Below are 24,539 nucleotides of genomic sequence, written 5' to 3'. Positions count from 1 at the left end.
CACAAATGTGTATTTTACATACCTGCACAGCTGGTGATGGTTTCTCTGCTGCACGCTTGCCACTTATGTTTTTCCATTGGAACAAACTAAGCGCTCTTGTAACTGCTAACATCTGTGCAAGACAAAATGGATATGAAAAGCTCTCCCGCAGTGGTGGCGTCCATTGCACTCGTGTTGCCTAGAAAAGGACAATTTGTAAGTGCCTCTGTGATACAAATAACCACATCAAAATAAACAAGCCCAGTATCTTAAACATAGGAGGAGGAGGAGGAGGAGAAGGAAGAAGAAAGAAAGGAAAGAACTGCAAGTGTGAAACCCGGTACCTACACTAATCATCCAAAACTTATTATAGAAAACAGCCACAAATGTATTCCATCAAATGGCTTCTTTAACACATGTTAACAGTTCCATGACCATTAGCACAACAAAACACAGACTAATTTCTGTTAAACACAACAGGATCTTGTAAATGAGAGACAAATTCACCTGTACAAATTGCAGGTCCTATTGAAGTACATTATACGTGCATTAAGAACTGTGCAAGGGAATGTGCCTTAATTAATCACTCGATTGTATGAAGCAAAGAGAAAATAAAACAAAGACATAAAAGTGCACTGAGGTGACAAAAATCATGGGATGGCAATGTGCACATATACAAATGTCAGTAGTATTGTGTACATAAGGAATAAAAGGACAGTGCATTGGCAGAATTGTCATTTGTACTCAGGTGAGTCATGTGAAAAGGTTTTACATGTGATTATGGCTGCACCATGCAAATTAATAGACTCTGAATGAGGACTATTAGCTGCATGGAACATTCCATTTTGGAAATCCTTATGTAATCCAATGTTCTGAGATCCAAAGTATGAAGAGTGCATTACTTCTCACCACGAACAATGCAGAGATTGATGGCCTATACTTAATGACCGAGGGCAGCAACATTTGTGTTGAGTTGTCAGTGCTAATAGACAAGCAACACTGCATGAAATAACCACAGAAATCAATGTGGGACATATGACGAATTTATCCATCAGGACAGTGTGGCAAAATTTGGCATTAATGGGCTATGGCAGCTGACGACTGACATGAGTGTCTTTGCTAACAGCACGACATAGCCTGCAGCACCGCTCCTGGGTAAGTGACCATATCTGCTGCATCCTGACCCAGGTGAGACGAGTCCTGGTTTCGGCTGGTAAGAGCTGGTGGTAGGGTTCAAGAGTGGCTCACACTGCATGAAGCCATGGACCCAAGTCGTCAACAAACGACTGTGCAAGCTGGTGGTGGCTCCATAATGGTGTGGGCTGTCATGCAATGGACTGGGTCCTCTGGTCCAATGGAACAAATCACTGACTGGAAATTGTTATGTTCAGCTACCTGGAGCCCATTTGTATGGACTTCATATTCCCAAAGATGTCACCTGGCCACAGCTGTTCACAATTGGTTTGAAGATCATACTGGACAATTCAAATGAATGCTTTGGCCACCCATATCGCCCGACATGAATCTCATTGAACATTTATAGGACATAACCAAGAGATCAGTTCATGCAGGAAATCCTGTACCAGCAATACTGTCACAATTATGGAGGGCTATAGAGGAAAAATGGCTCAATATTTCTGCAGGGGACTTCCAACGACTTACTGAGTCCACACCATGGTCAGTTGCTGCACTATGCTGGGCAAAATGAGGTTCAAGATGATATTAGGGGGTATCCTATGACTTTTGTCAGCTCAGTGTACACAACAGGCTTTTGGTGACTACTTCAGAGTGTTGCAAATGGGCATCTTTATGGGACTTTTTGCTACACAATGCTGTTTGACACTGTCATCTATTGTGCATAGTAAATATAGTCTGATTACTTTTTCCATTAATTGTAGTTTTGAGATTTTTTCTTATGTAAAACCACAAGATAAAGTTTATGGAAGTGTCACTACTACACAGGGAAACTGTAGACTAAGACTTTATTGAGTGAAACCACAAAAAGTTCACATTAATTGTAACTAATTTCAACAAAGTGCCATATATACAAGGATGAAAGAGAACACAAAGTTACACACAAAAGATCATTGATCAACAACTTCACTCATAACTTCAGAACAGATGATAAAAAATACATTTATTTGCAATAGAAGCCTTAGAGGGGCACAGAATGTCTGAAACATGACAGTATTAACCTTCACAGTCTGTTTCTGTCATTCATATGCATAAAATTGATCACTTATTTACAAATACACTTCAGCATTACGATGAGCCATAGGATAAAGAGATGTCACTATATTAATTTATTTATCAGATTAAGGTATTTGCAACACAAAATTAGCAGAAGACGCATAGAAAAGAACTTTTTCCAAAACCTTAATACCATTTGTTTAGTACAAGTTCTTTATATTTCCTACAATGCATGTTACACATGTGAGAGAGATACTAGTAATTTTAGTGAAAGTTGAGTAAATGATCAATTTAAAAACTATACTTTTTGGTGTACAAACCAATTTACAAGAGACATTTACTGGCACTTGTCACACCAATTAACATGCTTGGGAGAGGGAGAAAGTGGGTGATTACAATTTTGATGATGATGATGATGATGAGTATTATTAATAGTAGTAGTAGTAGTAGTAGTAGTAGGAGGAGGAGGAGGAGGAGGAACGGGGGGAGGGGGAGAGAAAAGAGGATGGAGCAGGTGAGGAGGAGACAGAAGGAGCTGGAGGTGTTACAAATTTAGTGTTCGCAGTGAAGTTGTTAGAAATGCAGCAACAGTTTAATAGGAGAAGGATGGAAGAATTGGGTGTTGGATTGCTTTAAAGTTACTTAAAAATTAAGGCCAGTGTCTGGAGTGCAGACATGATGGTCCAGCAGTTCCCACCCAAAGTTATTTCACAGGTCTCTCATTACTTTAGCAGAGTGAAGACAAGTACTAATATGAAACAAAATGGCCCCAACTTCAATGGATGACTGTTTCTAAGTTCTTCCATCTGATAGTATAGCGTGCCACAGTCAGGTGCTAAACTGAAGGACTCTCCTACTGCATCAACTAAACCAGGCCTGTTCAGGAGGTGGCTAGGCTAGCACAAGCACTCGTGCTCTTTGCCACCCAAGCAGTGAGCACTCACAATAAAAATGTAGCTGTCAGGCTGCAGTGTAGGAGAATTGCAAACTGTATGCTGCCTTCAGAGGAATGACAATATGTTAAGTTTGCAGTAGTTTTAAATTCAAGTGTTTCCACTTAATGGCACAGTGCTTAAAGTGGAGAGTAGCTCTTTTAAAATAAATGCAAAACAACATTATGGCCAGGTTAGGTACTTCAAAGCGAAGATTAGACACACCAGTATCAATTTATAACACCTCAACATTGGACGTCTAGCTACAGTTAGAACTTATAGTTCATCTTCATCAGTACAAAGAAATGTATGTTTCATTTCATTGTCATTTCTCATCAATGCGATAGTTTTAGGAAATAAATTTGCCATCGAAGGCATTAGTTACCCACCATGAAATAATTCATCTCCATAGAACTGTTAGTGGCTGCAGAATAGACTCATTGACAAAAGTTTCTTGGGTGAACTGCCTCGTTCCGATTCCTCCACCCCTCCCCTATTCTTTCCCTTCCATTACTGGCCATGAGCTGGCCTGTTGCTCACTGCCTAGGTGTCAGCGCAAGCCAGCTAGCATGAACAGCTCAGTGAACAGGTGTGAACTAAACTGTAGCTGGACATGATGTTGCAATGATCTGAAAACAAATGTCCAGTTTTCTTAACACACTAAAGGTATCAAACCAACCATCTGCTCTGCCATTGTGTTATCTATTATAGTTCCATTTCCCTTTCTCAATTCACTAAATATAATGACGACAAGCAGTAAAGAGCATAAATCTGTTTATGCGATATACCCATATAATGCCCTGCTCTTTGTTACCATTGTCCTCCAGAGAAATAACATACAAATGGCCTCTTACTGAAAAATCACGCAACATAATCACCTTACACTTTGTACTTATTTCATTTTCCATTTAACTACTCCATTGATATTACAGACTAATAAATTAAATACAAATGAATTCAAAGCAAATAGTGAAAGACATTATTGGGCAGCTAAGGGAATACACACAGCAGACAAAAAAATTAATCACCTTCCTCTTAACACTGTATGAGGTACGAGGTTCATTCAAATGAAACCTGATTGGTGCATCTACCTTTGCTTATGCATAAGGTGGCACCACGTAACTGCGGGTATGGTGGTGCCATCTATTGGTAGACTGAGGCATGCACACCATTTGATGTTGCGTAGCACCAGCGTGGTTTCACGGCAAAGAGAAGGTGGTCACACAAGTTATTGTCCACTACCAAACATGCAGGTGAGTAAGCAGGAACAACGAGGAGTGATTCAATTTTTGGCAGCGGAGGGAGTTCGAGGCCATGAAGTGTATCGACGGATGAAGGCTGTGTATGGTGAGTACAGTCAGAGTAGTTCAAGTGTTGTGGAATGGCACAAATGATTCCTTGAGGGGCGCAAATCACTGGAAGATGATGCTCGTCCTGGACAGACTCATTGTGTTATCACACCAGAAATGGTTGCAGAAGTGAATGCTTTGGTCTTGGACAACCGCAGAATCACCATGGACAAGATCCATTGGTTTCTGGTATTAGCGTGGGCACTGCACACACCACAATGCATCAACACTTGAACTTTCGAAAAATCTGTGCACAGTAGGTTCCTCACCAACTGACCACTGAACAGTGCAACACCCGAATGGCAATGTCTTTGAGTCATCTGCAACATTATCATGAGGAGGAATACAGCTTTGTGGACAGTGATTCGCAACAGACTACAAAGTGTATGACTGGGCCCAGGCCTGGATCTGACAACAGCCTACTACCTTCTTCAAGGATGGAATCGACCAGCTAGTGTAGCAATGGGATAAATGTGCTAACAGCTTTGGCGACTATTTTGAAGTATGTGTAGTGTATATAACTACAATTTTGAGTTACTAAAATTGTTACCATTACTTTACAGTAGTGGCCGGGTTTCATTTGAATTCCCCTTATATAACATACTGTATACATAAGACTGGTTCTGGATGGAGGAGACATCAATGTCAGCCATTCCTATAAAAACAACCCACACTTGACTTCATAGGCTTTCTTGGCATAATAATTCTTGGCAGTCTCCTCATGTTTGCTTCCAGATCCTAAAATCAACAAGATGTGATATTTTGGCAATCTGTCTGTCCATTATCTCAGTAGAATGCTCCTGCTGCAACTGAGTCCTCCTGAAAACTGATGCCTACATTGCAAATTGTCATACTACACAGACCTCCATTCTGTACACTGCGCATGCACTGCCTACCACCGGTCTTGGGAGCAGCAGCTGTGGTGGGTAGTGCATGTGCCATGTACGATACAGAGTCCTATATAGATCAATGATTTGCAGCCTTGACATCAGTTTTTAGCAGGATGCAGCAGCATTCTCCCTGAGATAGCAGACAAATAAATCACCTAAATATTGAGTCACGTCAAGATTGAACCCACGAATTTCAAGGCCCACTTAAGACATAAGTAGACATATAACAGTGACAATAACATTCTGGATGTTTGTCATGTCCACCTTTTGCATCCACATTAAAGTTTTTCATTACAGTAAACATATTCCTGCAACACAGGTCCCACCACACACAATTTTGTGATAGACAAAATGGAGGTCATTTGTCAAGCCTTACAACAAAATGCAAGCACTGGACAGCAGAGGCAAAATTGAAATATTTAACCTGATAATTATACAACATGCTAAACTAAAGTTGAATGAGCCAGCCACTATGCAACACACTAAAACTGTCAGTCTAAAATAACACAAAAAAAACATGTAGAAAGATACATACAGCAACACTCTTAGCATGATAATGATCATTATCACCATCATCATAATCTAAATGCGTAAGTCCCAATTTAAATTTACTGCCCAGTTCTTATAAGAATATAAAACATACTAAATTAAAATGAGGCATAAAAAACACTTACGTGCCATAGGCAGCACAAACAGATAGATCCTCTTAGGTGAGTAAAATATCATGGGTCAGAAAGACAATGACCCATACATAAATGTATTACTACCCCTCCATCGCTTTTACATACTCCGCAAGTCACTGTACGGTGTGTGTTGAAGGGTACCCCTTTACCACAGCTAGCTGTTTCCTTTCCTGTTCCTCTCAAAGATAGAGCAAGGGGAAACTGACTGTTTGTATGCCTCTGTATGAACCCTAATTTCTCGTATCTTATCTTTGTGGTCCCCAAGCAAAATGTATGTTGGTGGCAGTAAGATTGTTCTGCAGTCAGCTTCAAATGCCAGTTCTCTGAACTTTCTCAGTAGTGTTCTTCAAAATAACATCATCTTTCCTCCAAGGATTCCAACTTGAGCTCTCAAAGCATATCCGTAGCACTTGCACGCTGACCAAATCTACTGCTAACAAATCTAGCAGCTCAACTCTGAATTGCTTCGATGTCTTCTTTCAATCTGACCTGGTGGGGATCCCAAACACTCAAGCAATACTCAAGAATAGGTGGCAGTAATGTCCTATGTGTGGTCTCCTTTATAGATGAATCACACTTTCCTAAAATTCTCCATATAAACCAAAGTCAACCATTCACCTTCCCTACCACAATCCTCACATGCTTGTTCCATTTCATATCGCTTCGCAGTGTTACATCCAGATATTTAAACAATGTGACTGTGTCAAGCAGGACACTACTAATGCTGTATCTGAACATTACGGGTTTGTTCTTCCATCTCATCAGCATTAACTTACATTTTTCTACATTAAGAGCCTGCTGCCATTCATCATACCAACTAGAAATTTTGTCTGTGTCATCTTGTATCAATCTACATTCACTTATCTTTGACACCTTCCTGTACACCACAGCACCATCAGCGAACAATTGCAGATTCGTGTCCACTCTGTCTGCCAGAACATTGATATATACACTCCTGTCTCTAATGAACACCCGCTGTTGAGGACATACTGGGTTTTATTACTTAAGAAGTCTTCGAGCCAGTCACATATCTGATAACCTATTCCATATGCACATATCTTTGTTAACAGTCTGCAGTGGGGTAATGAGTCTAATGCTTTTCAGAAATCTATAGAAGTATGTACTCTGCCTGTTGCCCTTCATCCATAGTTCGCAGTATACCATACGAGAAAAAAGCACACTGGGTTTTGCATGAGCAATGCTTTCTAAAGCTGTGCTGATTTGTGGACATGAGCTTTTTGGTCTTAGGAAATTTATTGTATTCAAAATCGGAATATGCTCTAGAATTCTGGAGTAAACTGATGTTAAGGAGTTTGGTCTGTAATTTTGCAGGTTCGTTCTTTTATCTTCTTACATATGGGAGGCACCTGGGTTTTTCCCTGTTGCTTTGCACTTTGCACTGGTTGAGAGTTTTGCAATAAATGCAAACTACGTAAGGAGCTAATGCTGTAGAGTATTCCTTGTAAAACCAAATTGGGTTTCCATCTGGACCTAGTGATCTACAAGGTGCATTCAAGTTCTAAGGCCTCCGATTTTTTTTCTAATTAACTACTCACCCGGAATCGATGAAACTGGCGTTCCTTCTCAACGTAATCGCCCTGCAGACGTACACATTTTTCACAACGCTGACGTCATGATTCCATGGCAGCGGCGAAGGCTTCTTTAGGAGTCTGTTTTAACCACTGGAAAATCGCTGAGGCAATAGCAGCACGGCTGGTGAATGTGCGGCCACGGAGAGTGTCTTTCATTGTTGGAAAAACCCAAAAGTCACTAGGAGCCAGGGCAGGTGAGTAGGGAGCATGAGGAATCACTTCAAAGTTGTTATCACGAAGAAACTGTTGCGTAACATTAGCTCGATGTGGGGGTGCGTTGTCTTGGTGAAACAGCATACGCGCAGCCCTTCCCGGACGTTTTTGTTGCAGTGCAGGAAGGAATTTGTTCTTCAAAACATTTTCGTAGGATGCACCTTTTACCATAGTGCCCTTTGAAATGCAATGGGTAAGGATTACACCCTCGCTGTCCCAGAACATGGACACCATTTTTTCAGCACTGGCGGTTACCCGAAATTTTTTTGGTGGCGGTGAATCTGTGTGCTTCCATTGAGCTGACTGGCGCTTTGTTTCTGGGTTGAAAAATGGCATCCACGTCTCATCCATTGTCACAACCGACGAAAAGAAAGTCCCATTCACGCTGTCGTTGCGCGTCTACATTGCTTGGCAACATGCCACACGGGCAGCCATGTGGTCGTCCGTCAGCATTCGTGGCACCCACCTGGATGACACTTTTCGCATTTTCAGGTTGTCATGCAGGATTGTGTGCACAGAACCCACAGAAATGCCAACTCTGGAGGCGATCTGTTCAACAGTCATTCGGCGATCCCCCAAAACAATTCTCTCCACTTTCTCGATCGTGTCATCAGACCGGCTTGTGCAAGCCCGAGGTTGTTTCGGTTTGTTGTCACACGATGTTCTGCCTTCATTAAACTGTCGCACCCACGAACGCACTTTCGACACATCCATAACTTCATCACCACATGTCTCCTTCAACTGTCAATGAATTTCAATTGGTTTCACACCACGCAAATTCAGAAAACGAACGATTGCACGCTGTTCAAGTAAGGAAAACGTCGCCATTTTAAGTATTTAAAACACTTCTCATTCTCGCCGCTGGCGGTAAAATTCCATCTGCCATCTCTGGGACGTATTGACAATGACTGCGGCCTCATTTTAAAACAATGCGCATGTTTCTATCTCTTTCCAGTCCGTAGAAAAAAAATTGGAGGCCTTAGAACTTGAATGCACCTCGTATTTGATTTCAACTTGTTCAGCTGTTTCCTACGCCAGGGATGCTTGTTACTATGTCTTCCACATGGGAGTCTGTGTGATGGTCAAACAATGGTATGTTTGTATGATTTTCTTGCATGAACCATTTCTTAAATGTGGAATTTAAAACTTCAGACTTCCTTTAGCTATCTTCCACTGTCAAACCACACTGGTCAACGAGTGACTGGATGGAAGCCTTAGACACACTTAGAGATTTTACATAGGACCACAATTTTTCCGGGTTCTCCACCAGATCTTTAGCCAAGGTATGACGGTGGTAGCTGTTGCATGCTTTGCACATAGATCTTTTCACAGACACACAGTTCTCTACTAATCTTTGTCTGTCATCATTTGCAGATTCTCTTTTGAACTGAGAGTGCGACAGCCTTTTCTTCCTCATCATTTTCCAGACTTTGTTATTAAATTACAGCCTTAATCCACTTACTAGGCACATACTTCTCCAGAGCATGATTTACAATTTGTTTAAACTCTGCCCATAATTCCTCTATGGCCATCATCCTGGAACTAAATGATGCTAACAATCACTTATCTGCTCTTTCTAGGAGAAAGAATCTTGACTTATTTATTAACTTCGTAACCTTAGTCGCTATGATGATATCATGATCACTTCTCTGGTCAGGAAGAGAAATACAGTTTCAAGGCAGTAGGTTTTACTGACTACTGCTTCTACTTCCAGTTACTTTGCTATACACTGCAACACGACCTCAAGTCTCAAAAGACTTATGAAGTAGATAGCACATTTTTGTAAAGCATTTTCCAGACAAGATTTCCAGGCTACTACAGCAGTTTCTTCATTTCCCTGCATTCTGACATGCATTGGTGCTCAACAGAATCATCCTTTTTACTCCATAGTTTTAGCAGGAAAAAGTGTACCCTTTTATCATCTGTTAGATTTTCTATGCTGGGTGTATCTGTTGACTTGCTTGAAGGGCATTGAAGGAAACAGAGCATATGAGAAATTTCTCTCTGAATCTTGTGTTGTCTGCTCCATTCTTTTCTGAACAGCATGCAGCCCTGCAGCTGTGAACTGTATTAAATTTGTCAGGCAAATCGTGGAAACATGGACACAATAAATTAATGAGCATCAAGGCAGCCTAGAGCCATCTGGGTATACTGTATTAAAATTGTAGTGTTTGTCTAAAATACTGCAAATTAATGTTTTAAAAGCTATCGTGGGAGTACTTTCTTTTTCTGTAGTTGTCAAATCTGAAACAGCTCTGGCCCTCCCAATGCATCAAGGTGGTGATCAGGTCAAACATTAACATAAAACATTGATATTTGCCACACTTATTGCTAAAAGAATAATAGGCGCAAATGGTGTGGCCACAGTAAAATAGCACGAGACAGACTTCCAAGAAGAGCACTAGAATGGAAAGAATCTGAACGAAGACCAATTGGAAGACCACAGACAATATGGAGACATCAAGTGAAAAATGATGTAAACCAAACAATGGGAGGAGATGCTAAATAACAGACTGTGGGAGAAAAGAGATGCTTGGAAGAGGCTCTGTGAATGACCTGCATAAGCAGAAACATTTCAGGAAGAAGAAGAAGAAGAAGAAGAAGAAGAAGTAGTTTACTAAATGAAAACTCTTAGTGAGTAGCCTAAAGGGCCCTGTTCCTCACAGGCAGTAATGAAAATATTGTCCCATTGGTGGTTGAGGAATGTATGGTGTGTATGAGGCTGAGACAATGAATACATTGTGTGCTCTTATCAAAGAATGGAAAGATGTCATCTGATGGAAAATGATGGCTCCCTGGCTTCAGCAGATGCTGGGCATAGATCTGGTACTGCCATTGTGGCTACCCTATTTCCCTCAAGTTGGATTGCAAAGAGTGTCTTTAACCTGTACACCAAGCAACTATAATGAAGCCAGGATGGTTCACTCACATTTAAAAGCAACTTTATCATATGTCTGGCTTGGAATGCAGCAGTGTGCAGATTTTAGATCTGGATGACACTATCAACAATACAAGCTGCAGTTCTCAGAGGGATTTCTTCACCTATCACATATAAGATAGTGAATTTAGAGAAAAATGCTGCCATCCTTTCTTTTTAAAATATGTACGACCTAGTGATATTTTCTAGAAGTCAACAACCAAATCACTGTCATTAATCTGATCATGTTTAATTGGAAAACAAAAAAGTGACAATTTAGGTTTACTGAATAGTCATTCCGAGACACAAAATGTGCCTTTTTAGATAAAGTCAACTGCTTTGCAAATATTTTATTACATTAGTCAACTTGTTTATTTATTTTTATTTTTTTAGCGCTCTGTGTCTACGGCACATGGTCATAAAACATATCCTAACTAATAAAGAACTGTTTTTAAAAAAATTGAATTTATAAGTGGATCTATTGCAAAGAGTAAAATACAGGTCATTAATAAAAGAACCTCACTTAATACATATTTTTCACACCTACACACTAAAAAAAAATAGAAATATTAAGATTTAACACCCCACTGATGACTAGGTCATAAACAGGGATTGGAGAAGGAAATTAGCCATGTCCTTTTAGTTGTCACCATACCTAAATCTGGATGGCTGGTCAAAGGTCTGAACTATTGTCCTCCCAAATAGAAGTCTAGTGCCCTACTACTGTCTGACCTCAATTGGTGGCATGCACGTTGAGTTACTTCTGCATGCGATGAGCAAAACAATAAATAACAATCCAAATTCCTTGCATATTGCAGTGCTTGTGTTGTTCATAAGTATGACGCAATGTTCCTTCATGCATGCATGCATGTCCAAAACAACAGGCTCTGTGATGACTACAGCTGTTATAAAATAAATGAAATGCATTCACAGTTGCAAATATGGACAACCATCAGCTGTATAATGGATTTTGCACTGGACTGGGACTTGAACCTGGATTTCCCACTTATTGCGAGCAGTCGCCTTATCATTATGCTATCCAAGCACGACTCTACGCCAGACCCAACTTCCAAATGTCATCAACCATGGGTCTACAACCTGCGCTCGTACATTCATTATGTACATTTCTGTACATGGGAGCGATTTTAATTGAAAGTTGCTTGTCCAGTATTGGTGCACAAATATGATATTGCAGCACCTGTGTTGTTCAGAAGTACGCTACAATGTTCTTTGAACATGCATGCATGCATGCATGCACGGGGCATGCATGCATGAATGTCCGAAGGAACACTGGATTGTACTTCTGAACAACACAGGCACTGTGATATTGTATTTATCCGCTGACACTGGGCAAACGACTTTAAAGTAAAATGTCTTCCCTGTACAGGAATATACATAATGAATGAACAAGTGCAGGTTGTAGGCTCATTGCTGTCGACATATGAAAGTTTGAGTCTGGCCGTGAGTCATGCTCGGACAGCCTAATGGTAAGGCAAGCATTCGTGATAAGCATGAAATTCAGGTTCGAGGCCCAGTCCGGTACAAATATTCATTGTCTTCACTCTTTTATACAGCCGATGGTCATCCACATTCACAACTGCAAATACATTTCATGTATACCAAATTTCTTGTTTTCCAAATTAATTAGTCAGTTAGTTATTGTTATGGTCCATGAATCATTGGTACAATAAATCATAATGAGGTGGAACGAGTTATTTTATATTCACAACACAAATTAGTTTGTAAATGTGGCTACATACTACCCGTTTAAAAGCTTTTCCCCTCCTTCCTTTCCTTTTTAAAAATATACACATATGAGTTAGTAATTCCTGCCAATATTTTCCTCATTGAATAATTGCCGAAAGGAAGTAGTTGCCAAGGAGAAACTTTTTCAGTTTGTTTACAAACCTTACTTTGCTATCAGTCAGATATTTTATATCATTGGGTAAGCAATCGAACTTTTTGTTGCAGCATTGTGCGCCCCCTTTTGTACTAAAGACAACCTCAATGTGGAGTAATGAATGCCATTATTTTTCTTCTGGTATTGTAATTATGTACATCATGATATCTTTTGTACTGCAGTGAATTATTTACAACAAACTTCAGGTGGAAATAAATATACTGTAGAGGAATAGTCAGAATGTCCAATTCCTTAAACAGATGTCTACAAAATGATCATGGATGAACACTATATATTATTCTTACAGCATGTTTTTGCACAATGAAGACTTTCTTTCTTAAAGATGAGTTCCCCAGTACCTTATTGCACATGACATTATTGAATGAAAATATGTCAAATTATTTCTCTCTCCCCAAGACCTGCAATGATTCTAAGCATAAATGTGGCTGAACTAAGTTGTAGATGTGCAGATCTGAATATATTGTCTTTTTAAAATTGAGGGTGAGGACATTCACAGAAACGAAGTCAATGATAGCTTTAAGAACACTGTTTAACATTTTTTCTGTTGCTGTGTGTGTGCTTGGATTGATTAAAATATGTCATCTGCAATAAGAACTAATTCTTCTTGTGCAACATCATTTATACACATGAGAATCAAGAGTGAACCTGAAGGAACTCCATATGTGATTTCTCTCCAGTCAGAAGAATTTCCACAGTTTACATTGGTTGAATTATTAAGTACAACATTATGCACTCTTTTGGTTAGATAAGAAATTATCCTTTGGCTGGCCATACCATGAACCCCATAAAAACTCAGTTTATCTATGAGAATATTGTGATTCACACAGTCAAAGGCCTTAAATAGGTCACATAAAATACCAGCTCATGCTATTCTTTTATTTAATGCTTGGTGAGTGAACTTGTGAATGGCATTCTCGGAGCAACTCTTCTGAAATCCAAACTGTGACCTACCGAAGATATTGTTGCTCAGATGGGGCAATAGCCTAGACTACATCACCTTCTCAAAAATCTTGGCTAATGATGCCGGTAGTGAAACAGGTTGGTAATTACTGATATCTCTCTTATCATCTTTCTTATAGAGGGGTGTAACAATGGCATATTTCAATCTCTTTGGACAAAAACTTTGAACTGGTGACACATTACATATTACAGATAAGACAGGGCTTCTTATATAAGAACAGTTCTTTAGTACTCTGTTGGAAACACCATGAAATCCTGATGAGCTTTTATTTTTGAGAGAAAATATAATTTTCTTGTAGATTGTATTTCATTGGTCTTGTTGTCTACAAAAGCAGATTATGCATAAGACATTTGACTAGCCAATTTATAACTATAGATGTGAGAGTGATTTCTATGCATACTCATTTAAGATTACATTAACAAACTTCATACATTAAATATTTATATAGTATAATAAATAAATAGTCCCATACTCAAGATATGAGCATAGGGGAGCTGATGCAGGAATCCAGTGACGCTGCTCATGGCTAGGTCCTAGTGGAGGTGGCTTCCATTGCCTCCTTCTGACCTGTTATAAAGTGTCAAGTGTGTATCTGCGTAATGGGGATAACTGTGATGAATTTTAGTACATCATAGTGTTGGATTTGTGTTCTTACGGATGAAAGAAAGGGAGAGGGTGAAATCTTGTACTGGCACACAGCCTACTCCTGGCAAATGGCATCAAGTGGACCGCCAAGCTTGACGTCCTCATCCAATGGACAGACCACCATCAACAGCATCACATACCCTTATTTTATTGGACACTGTGAGACGTTTGGAATTTAATCCACAACAGTGGTGCAAAGACTGGTGATCAGGTACCGCCTCTCCTCCCCTTGCCAGCCAAATACTGGCAGTAAAAATTTCATCCATCACCAGGATTCGAATCAGGCTACCTCTGAGTCTAGCACTATCACACAAGTATGCATTAGCGAGCTCACCTACAGAGGCAGGTATTTCTATAGTACACTTCATAAATTTAAATATTCTTAAATTGAGTAAAAACAGTGATGCTGTAAATGTGACTTTAAAGATTTTCCAAATGTTTGACCTCAATAATTCCTTTTATGTTTTCATGCAGTTTGTTATAAAATTTAACTTCCATTTGTAAAGTACTGTTTTGGCACAGGGATGTGTCAATTTGGTTATATGTTTTTATTTTGTGGTTATGAATATCACATGACCCCTTATTTAAGACAAGAATGAAAGCAGGCATTATATGTATTTACTACTGTTTTCTCACTTCAGCAGGATTTTAGCAAGCAAAGTAGGCAGCATGTCTTTCTCAGTTTTGTGTTAAGGCATGTTTATTCCATTTTACATTGCTTTGCAGCATTAGTCTTAAGAATTTAGTTCCTGTACCATTACTCACTGTTTCATCACTGATACAGACACCCTTGTCTGGAACATTGTGAAATTTTAGTGAGGGGTTTTTTAATTACAAGCTGAGTATTCTGCGTCCATTTGCTAAGTTTTGTGACAGTGTTTACTGATTGCTGTAATTCTCTCTTACTTCCCCCTTTTAATACAATCATGATGTCATTTGCAGATATTATCATTTTATGAGCATCCACAATTCAGTTTAGATCATTATGTCCAAAAGAAACAGAATGGGTCCTATTACTGGTCCTTGGGGTACACTGTGTTTATGTATTTACTTTGCAGTCTGACAAGTGTAGAGAAACAGTTTTAGATTGACATTCGTGTGCATAATGCACACTCCTTGCTTATGATTGCTCAGGAAGGAATTGATCCAATTCTTGGTCAGACCTGGAATACCCTATTTTTAAAGCTCTGACAGCAGAATCTTATAATCCACTATGCCAAAAGATTTCAGTAGGTAAACAAATACTTCTATTAATTTGTGTTTCTTGCCCGTGAGGCTTACTATGCAATTGGTGCATTCATAAATGGCAGTTATTGTTGAGCTTTTATTTCTGAATCTTGTGTTGTTCATTACCTAGGTTGTTGTTTTATTTACTAATTTCAATAGTTTGTCATACTCAACTTTTTCTAATATCTTAGAAACACATGAGGAAATTCTGATGGGTCTGTAGTTATTTACATGATCTCTTTCCTTTTGTATGTGTTGGAATAACCTTAAATGTTTTCCATAGATCAGAGAAAGTGTCTGCTTGAAGTGAGCAATCACATAAGTGGGTAATTATTTCAATTAGAAGATGGTATAGCAGCCGAGATGATAAAGTGGGGAGGCAACAAAGCAATAGACAACATGACCAACATAATTCACCAGATCTGGAGAACAAAGAAGTTGCCAGAAGGATGGAAGAATGCAATTGTAGTACCAGTACATAAGAAAGGGGACAAGAGAGATGCAAACAACTACAGAGGAATATCACTACTAGAGGTCGGATACAAGGTGCTGTCAAAACTATTGCTCAAGAGAGTAGAACATGTAGAAAATACAGTTGGCGACTACCAAGCAGGATTCAGGAAGGGAAGAGGTTGTATAGAACAGTTATTTATCCTGAAGTAACTGATAGAACATAGGGCCTTAAAAAAACAAAAAGACAGTAATAACCTTCGTGGACTTCACAAAGGTATATGACTCCATCGACAGACAGACTCTTGTTAGGATCCTGAAGAACAGAGGATTTGATGGAACTACACAAGAACTCATAAAAGAAATTCTGACAGACACAAAAGCAAGGGTGAGATTCAGAGGAGCACTGTCAGAAGAATTTGAGATCAAGACTGGTGTTAAACAGGGAGATCGGTTGTTTCCATTGTTGTTCAATATAGCACTGGACGAAGTGATCAGGCAGTGGAGAGCAATAAATGAGGAAATGGGAATACCAAAGACCCATGTGGGGGACAAAAAGGACAACAGGGCTCAAGTGGACTGCCTGGCCTTTGCAGATGACATAGCAATAGTAAGTGAGACGGAAGAACAATAGTAAGTGAGACGGAAGAAGACGCAAAGACACAACTTGACAGCTTAAGTAAGGTAGCCAGAAAGGTGGGACTGAGGATCGCCTATAATAAGACAAAGGCATTAAATACCACTGCAGATTGGGAAACACCGGCAGGCACTGTGCGAATGGTGGACAAATTTAAATACCTGGGAGAATTTATAACAGGAAGGAACAAGAGCAAGGAGGGAATAACAGAGAGGATAAAGAAGATGAGGTCATCCTTCTGCATGACGAGAGAGATATACAATAAAAAGAATATATCCACGGAGGCAAAGATAAGTCACTACAAGGCAACGGTGAGGAATGCAGTATTATATGCTTCCGAGATGATGACACTAGGAAGAAATGGGGCAGAACAACTAGAGAAGGAAGAGAGAAAAATACTGAGAAAAATTCTAGGTCCCAAAAGAGGTGGAGAGAGGTGGATGCGAAGACCTAGGGAAGAATTGTACTGGAACATGAGAACAATATCCGCAGAAATCAGACTGAAAAGGGCAAAGTTTGCTAGACATGTAGTTAGGACGAGTATGGACAGAATGACGAAGAGAGTGTGGGAAACAACAGGGACGACAACAGGGAAGACAGGAACCAAGTGGGTTGTTGAACTTCGGAAGGACTGGTTGGAATTGGGGATCTAGGTCGAAGGAAAGGAAAATTGGAGGAACAAATATACACCGACCAATACGACGGAGATCAATGACAGAGAAGAATACAGGAAAAGATTAGTGTGTCACCAGTGGAGCCAACAGGAGAAACGGAAACTGAAGATCTCGGAAGAAGAGCGGGAGAGAAGAAGAGAAAGAATGAAGAGGTTCTGGGAGAAGAAGAGGAAAATGCAGTCCATGAAGGGGCTACCTGTGGTCCTACAGAGGCCGTAATGCAAGAAGAAGAATTAGAATTCATGGACTCTTCTTTAAACAACAGATGAGGCAAGAAACTCTAACAATGGGCACAAAAATAACCAGGAAACAATGTTTTCATTGTTGCACGTGTTTCATGGAACAGCTGTTCAATGTAATATTCATCATTCCATGTTCATGAACCAGCAATTTAACTTGGTATCATATTGACCTCAGAGGTACTCAGTGCCAAAACCATGAATAAATATTAATGTACTGTACACTGACGGAAAAAAAATCACAACACCAAAAAATAATTAATGTAGAGTACTGAAATTTTGTGAATACATTTGTCTAGATAACATATTTACATGATTTACATTTCAAGATCCCAGGTTAATGTAAGTACGAGATAAGCCATCGCAAATGTGAAATGCTCATACATTAATAATTTGTGTAACCACCAGCCTGTTGAATGCAAGCATGCAAATGCGCATTCATTGTGTTGTACAGGTGCCGGATGTCAGTTTGTGGGATGGAGTTCCATGCCTGTTGTACTTGGTTGGTCAGTACAGGGATGGTTAATGCTGGAGTTAGTTGTCACATGATGTCCCATATGTGCTCGACTGGAGACAGATCTGGTGATGGAGCAGGCCAACCAATTTCTTTAAGAAAAGTTCAAAATTTACAGATGGTGATTGGTAAACTGTAGCAGCAACCAGATGGAACTTAATCATTTAGCAGCTACAATTTCATAGTCCTTTTCGACATTCATTACAGCTAAGTCAGACAGGGTAGTAAAATATAGGTTTTGCTTTATACAAATTGTTACCCCACCATACTTGATGTTACTTCTGCAATAGTAAGAATATAAAATCAATTTTTTCTGTTGAATTAATTTAGGGTTTAGCCTGTGCTGAGAAATGCATCATATTCAGATATCCTTTCGTTCGCCTGTTAATAGTACATTAATTTCATTGATATTATTATGCAGGAATTGTACATTATGCTACTACTGTATAGCCAGTAACAAATGCTCTCTCTGATCAAGAAGCACAGCTAGTTAGGATAAATAAGATAGTGCCTTACAGAATTGAAACTCCATAGTGGAAATCAGTTACAACAATTAATGACTTCCGAACAAGTATTTTACGAATAGTTTACAACGGATGGCATGGGATGAAATTTGTAATGAACCAAATTCTGAACTAAAATTTAATCTATCTCATGATAAAGACTCATAGCATTATTTGAAAATAGCTTTTTGTATATGATAATCAGGAAGCACATTAAACAGTCAGGTAAAAAAGCATGGATCACTATAAGGATTAAAGTATCTTGTGAAAGGAAAAGGAAAATGTACCTATTGGCAAGAAAAAGAAGAGAACCTACGGTAGTTGCACACTACCACAACAACTCAAAATTACTAGAAAAAGTATCAGAAAATCAAGGATCATGCACATTATGTCAGAAAACAGTAATTTCAACAACAGGCTTAATGCTATAAGGAATGTAGTGAAATGAGAGACAGGAATATTAGCCACAGAACAGGACATCATCACTATTGAATTAAGTGGAAGCACTATAAATGATGAGTAACAGGTATCAAAGATATTTAATAATCATGTCTCAAATAATAATGGGACAAACAGTTCAAGAGAAAAATCAAAGCAGTATGTTGAAAAAGTAATTCGTATAAACAATCAATAATATTAACACATCACCAACTTATCTCTCTGAAGTTAAGAGTGTGATGCTTTGAATATTAGTAAGCTGTGCGATAACCTGCACACAATGCATGGAGTGCATTTTAACCCCGAAGGGAAATGTTTGTGTTTGATTGTGTCAACAAAATAATAAAAGACAAATTTTCAAAGATTAAAACTATAAGTTTCCTACTGTGAGAGTGAGGAAAGTAAAATGAACAAGAAAGAAAAGAGATAATGCAATGCTACTGTCAAGCGAAATACGAGGGCGGTTCAGAAAGTAACCTCCGATTGGGCACAGTGCGGGTTGTGGGGGGAGTAGCGACGCCATCTGTGCGTTCACGCACTCAACAGGTCAGTCGGCATCAAGCCGTGGTCGAGTGAACGTCGTACCTGCGCTAGCTTAGTTTTTGTGGCAGTTTGAAATGTGTGCTGCAATAGAAAACCCCGCCAAATGTGAAGTGCGTGCTGTCATAAGGTTTTTTACAGCCAAATGATATTCTGCAGCAGCTATTCATCGTGAGCTTTGTGCCGTGTACGGACCAAGAGTTAAGGAATTGTCCGTGAATGGGTACGTTTATTTAAAAGTGGACGAGAAAACGTTCATGATGAAGAGAGGAGTGGTAGACCATCATTGGTGACTGACGAACTCGTTCAGACAGTTGATGCAAAAGTTCGTGAAAATCGACGTTTCTCAATGTCGGAGTTGTCTACTGGTTTTCCACAGATTTCTAAGACACTCTTGTACGAGATAGTGACAGCAAGATTGGGTTACCGTAAGTTCTGTGCACGATGGGTGCCCAAAATTCTTACCGACCACCACAAAACTCAAAGAATGGCCTCTGCATTAGACTTTCTGTCACGTTATGAGGACGAAGGAGAACCATTGTTAAACAGAATCGTGACCGGTGACGAAACCTGGATTAAGTACGTGAACCCTGAGACAAAAGAACAATCAAGGATGTGGGCACATTCAAATTCGCCTACCAAACCAAGAAAAGCCTCACAAGATTTTTCTGCCAGAAAACTGATGGCAACGGTGTTTTGGGATGCCAAAGGGGTGTTGTTGGTTGAATTCATGGAACGTGGTACGACCATTAATCAAGACGTGTACTGTGAAACAATAAAAAAGTTACGACGGGCTATACAGAACAAACGCCGTGGTATGCTGACTTCCGGTATCGTTTTTTTGCACGATAACGCCCGTCCTCACTCTGCTCGCAGAACAACGGCCCTTCTTGAGTCCTTCAAGTGGGACGTTATCAACCATCCACCTTACAGCCCAGACCTGGCGCCAAGTGATTATCACCTCTTCATGCATTTGAAGAAATGGCTCGGGTCACAGCGGTTTGATGACGACGAAGAGCTCAAAGATGCGGTCACAGGCTGGCTCCAGGCACAAGCGGGTGATTTTTATGCAGAAGGAATTTCAAAGCTTGTGAAGAGATACGATAAGTGCCTCAATCGCTATGGAGACTATGTAGAAAAATAGTGCAAAGATGTAGTTGTAAGATGTATATATTAAAATATTTTTATTTAACTTGTTGTATTTTTTTTAAATCAACCGGAGGTTACTTTCTGAACGGCCCTCGTATAAACTGAAGGTATGTGATGCTGTAAATATGACACCTAACTACCAAGTGGTGAATAAACCTCACCTAAAAATTTATTGCCATATGTAGGATCCCTGGTTAATAAAGTCAGTGAAATTAACATACTGTTAACAAGTGAACTAAATGATATCTTTATGCTTACCTGAGTATTGACATACCCCCCAAAGTGAATTCAACATACAAAAAATGAATTTATTTATATTATACTCTTACTATTGCAGAAATAACAGCAGGCATGGTGGGGTAGTAATTGACATAACAGAAAATATGATTTTACTGCCCTACCTGATATAACTGGAACAAATGTCGAAAACAGCTGTGAAATTGTAGTTGTAAATATTATTAAGTTCAACTTGGTTATTCCTACAGTTTACTGATCACCACCTGGAAATTCTGAACTTTTCTTACATAAATTGGAGTCACTGTTAAGCAGAGTAAATAAAATGGATTGTGATTTGACAATATGTGGCAACTTCAACATTCATTTCCTCACAAATAGTAGAAACACACAGAGTTTTGAATCTTGTTACATTCTACAAATTAAGGATTGAAAGAAAAGCTGCTGTCCAAGTAGCGGTCCCTTCTCATTCCTTCATCATTCTCCAAAATTTCTGAGAAGCTAATGTATTCTAGAATACTGGTAGTATCTCTTAGCAACAATAGTATCCTTTGCAAACCACAGTTTGTGTTTCAGAAGGGTTTCTCTACTGCGAATGCCTTTTACATGTTCACTCACCAGATTTTACAAACATTAAATAATAAAATAGTGCTGGTTGATATTTTCTGTGAGCTCTCTAAGACACTTGACTGTTTGAATCACAGTATTCTCCTAGATAAATTGAAGTTTTATGGGACTGATGGTATAGCCAACCAAAGGATAATGTCATATCTAACCAAAGAATGCAGAAAGTTGTACTTAGTAATTGAAGCAATGCAGTCCAGCGTCATAGTTCTCACTGGGGAGAAATAACTTATAGGGTTCCCCAAGGCACAATCTTAGGTGCACTGCTGTTCCTCATTTATGTAAACGATCTTCCATTTCATATATAACAAGCAGAATTGCTTCTTTTTGCAGATGACACTAGCGTCATAATCAAACTAAGCATACATACAGAAAAAGAAGAAATGATACATAAAGTTCTTAAAAGTATCATTGACTGGTTTTCAGTGAATGGTCTCACCCCAATTTTAAAGACACAACATATTCAGTTCTGCACATCTAGAGGTACTACACCAATGATAAGTGTAACACATGGTGAGGAAATAATAAATAGGGTGGAAACTTCAAAATTCTTAGGGGTCCATACTGATGAGAATTTAAATTGGAAAAAGCACTCTTTGGAACTACTAAAACAAATTCATTCACCCACATTTCCACTTAGCATTATTGCAAATCTTAGGGAGAGACAAATCAGTAAGTTAACATATTTTCATTCAATAACAACACATAGAATACTGTTCTGTGGTAACTCATCTTTAAGAAAGAAAGTCTTCATTGTGCGAAAACATGCTGTAATAATAATATGTGGTGCTCACTCATGATCATCTCATACGCATCTGTTTAAGGTATTTTCTGACTACTACTTCACAGTATATTTATTCCCTCTTGTAATTTCTTGTAAATAATCTACTACAATTCAAAAGGAACAATGAGGTTCATATTTACAATACCAGAATGAAAAATGGCACTCATTACTCCACGTTAAGGTTGTCTTTAGCACAAAAAGAGATGCACAAAGCTACAACAAAAATTTCTGATCACTTACCCAGTGATATAAAATGTCTGACAGACAGCAAAGTAAAATTTGATAACAAACTCAGAAATTTCTCCTTGACAACTCTTTCTATTCTGCAGAAGTAATGTGTAAACGGTGGTGGGTAGGAATTACTAATTATGATGTGAATGTAAAATGATTTGTTCTACAATCTATCATGCAAAGTGATCCATGGAATATGTAACTAACTAACCAACTAGTGAAACAGCTCTAGATCTGTTTCTAGCGAAGAAGAGTTTACACAGCACTTCACTAAAAAATTTCAGAGCAGGCTTTACTGACCATTATCAATTAGGGTTGGAAAGTTAATTAGTGAGATCAAATTGTAGGACCCAGGTTATTTTTCCTATCCAAATCCTTTAGAAAGTCTGCACTAAAATCAGTACAGACTAGTAACTGCTTGCTGCTGTCTGCGATAGCTTAGTAAGAATACCAGATTTCTTACAAACAGTTCAAAATTTCCCAGTGGGGATCCATATCCATTACAATTAATAGTAAACTATTTTTCAGTATTAATTCACAAGAAAATACTTCTATATGCCGACTGCTACAAAAGCTACTTGTCTCAATGTTTTTGAACTTGTGTTCTGTCTTAATATATGTAATACCTCCCCCTTTTCCCATATTAGTTCTACATGAGTAATATGCTAGTATGTAATCTTTTATGTTTAACTTCTTTGACCCTGTGGTTATGTGGTGCTCAGAAAGGCACAGAAGGTCTATCTTTTCAAAGCTCTCAAAATTTTCTAAACAGATGAGAAGATTTTCTGCCTTATTACTCAGTCCTCTAATATTCTGCTGAAATTAGCTAACCTTACTTTTCTGCGCATCCTTAAGCATTTTGTCCAGGTCTTCTGTTACTTTAACTTCTTTAATAATAGGGTGCCTGAATCCTGATTCTCACCTAAAAAAGTTACCTCTCTGATACCAGCAGCCACAGGGGTCTTGGCTTATGTGATGGTGGTCTCCTGTACATTTTCTGCAAGAGGTTCAGCCAACCAGTCTTTCCTTCTGCTATTAAGGTGTAGGCTGTGTCTAGCATATCCTCATCTTGCAATTGTAGCAACAGGCACTAACTACACTCATACAAGATTTCATTTCAGTCAGCACCAGCATGCTTACCTCAGTATTCACACAGCTCACAGCAGTGTTAACCCAGGGCTGGTCATGGTGCTGTAGGATGTCCACAAACCTCCCATTGTGTAGTTAATGCTCCAATTTGCTCCAGGTCACCCCTAAGACTATAAGTTCTGTATTTAGCCAGACTGTTCCCAGCTCTGCCTACTATGATTGCCTGATCCTCTTTTCCAAAATATTTACACAAATTTCCTATGTCCTCTGTCATCTTGCTAAGGCTAGCACATGGCTTCACAATACTTGTGATCTGGTATTCTGTTCCTAATTTGTACTGTACCATAGGGTCTACACCCCTGCCATGGCTTCTACCTAGCAGCAAGACTCTTCTTGTTTACATTCTCTCTTTTGATACTGACATACACTTCGTTTCTTTGCTAGACGTCTGCTGCACCCTACTGCTGGATGAGCAGCATTAAATTTTCCCTTCATATAATAAATACAGAACAATGTGCAGTCTTTTATATTCACAGATTTTTTTTGAGGAAATTACACACCTTGGTTGAAATATGTAAATGATAACATGTTAGACGAATTAATATTTGAAATTTATAAAACTATTTTATTTTTAATTTCATCTGAAGATGAAATGAGATTATATTCATAAGCCCTCAAAAATGATATTTGTTTTACAAACAAGTTCATCATAAAATTGGAAACATACACACGTTTCTGTTGAAAATCAATCTCTCTCTCTGTCACACACGCGCACGCGTGTGTGCACACACACACACACACACACACACACACACACACCTCTCTCTCTCTCTCTCTCTCTCTCTCTCTCTCTCTCTCTCTCTCTCTCTCTCTCTCTCTCTCCCCCCCCCCCCCCCCCCCATGCTACTTCTCAACTGCTAGATGCAACTTCCGT

General features: G+C 39.1%; 1 protein-coding gene across 1 annotated transcript in view; it reads right to left on the bottom strand.

Moving 5' to 3' along the window:
- The window catches only part of LOC124721403 (probable C-mannosyltransferase DPY19L1), a 224,236-nt gene that overhangs the window by 121,291 nt on the left and 78,406 nt on the right, over positions 1-24,539 (bottom strand). Inside the window, exon 6 of the mRNA XM_047246343.1 lies at positions 23-178. Within this exon, the coding sequence (XP_047102299.1) occupies positions 23-178 (156 nt within the window). The remainder of the gene's footprint in view (positions 1-22; positions 179-24,539) is intronic.

Source organism: Schistocerca piceifrons, chromosome X, assembly GCF_021461385.2.
Source record: "Schistocerca piceifrons isolate TAMUIC-IGC-003096 chromosome X, iqSchPice1.1, whole genome shotgun sequence".
Classification (NCBI taxonomy): Eukaryota; Metazoa; Arthropoda; class Insecta; order Orthoptera; family Acrididae; genus Schistocerca; species Schistocerca piceifrons.
Note: the sequence above shows the minus strand (reverse complement) of the source record. Positions and strands in the feature narration are given on the sequence as shown.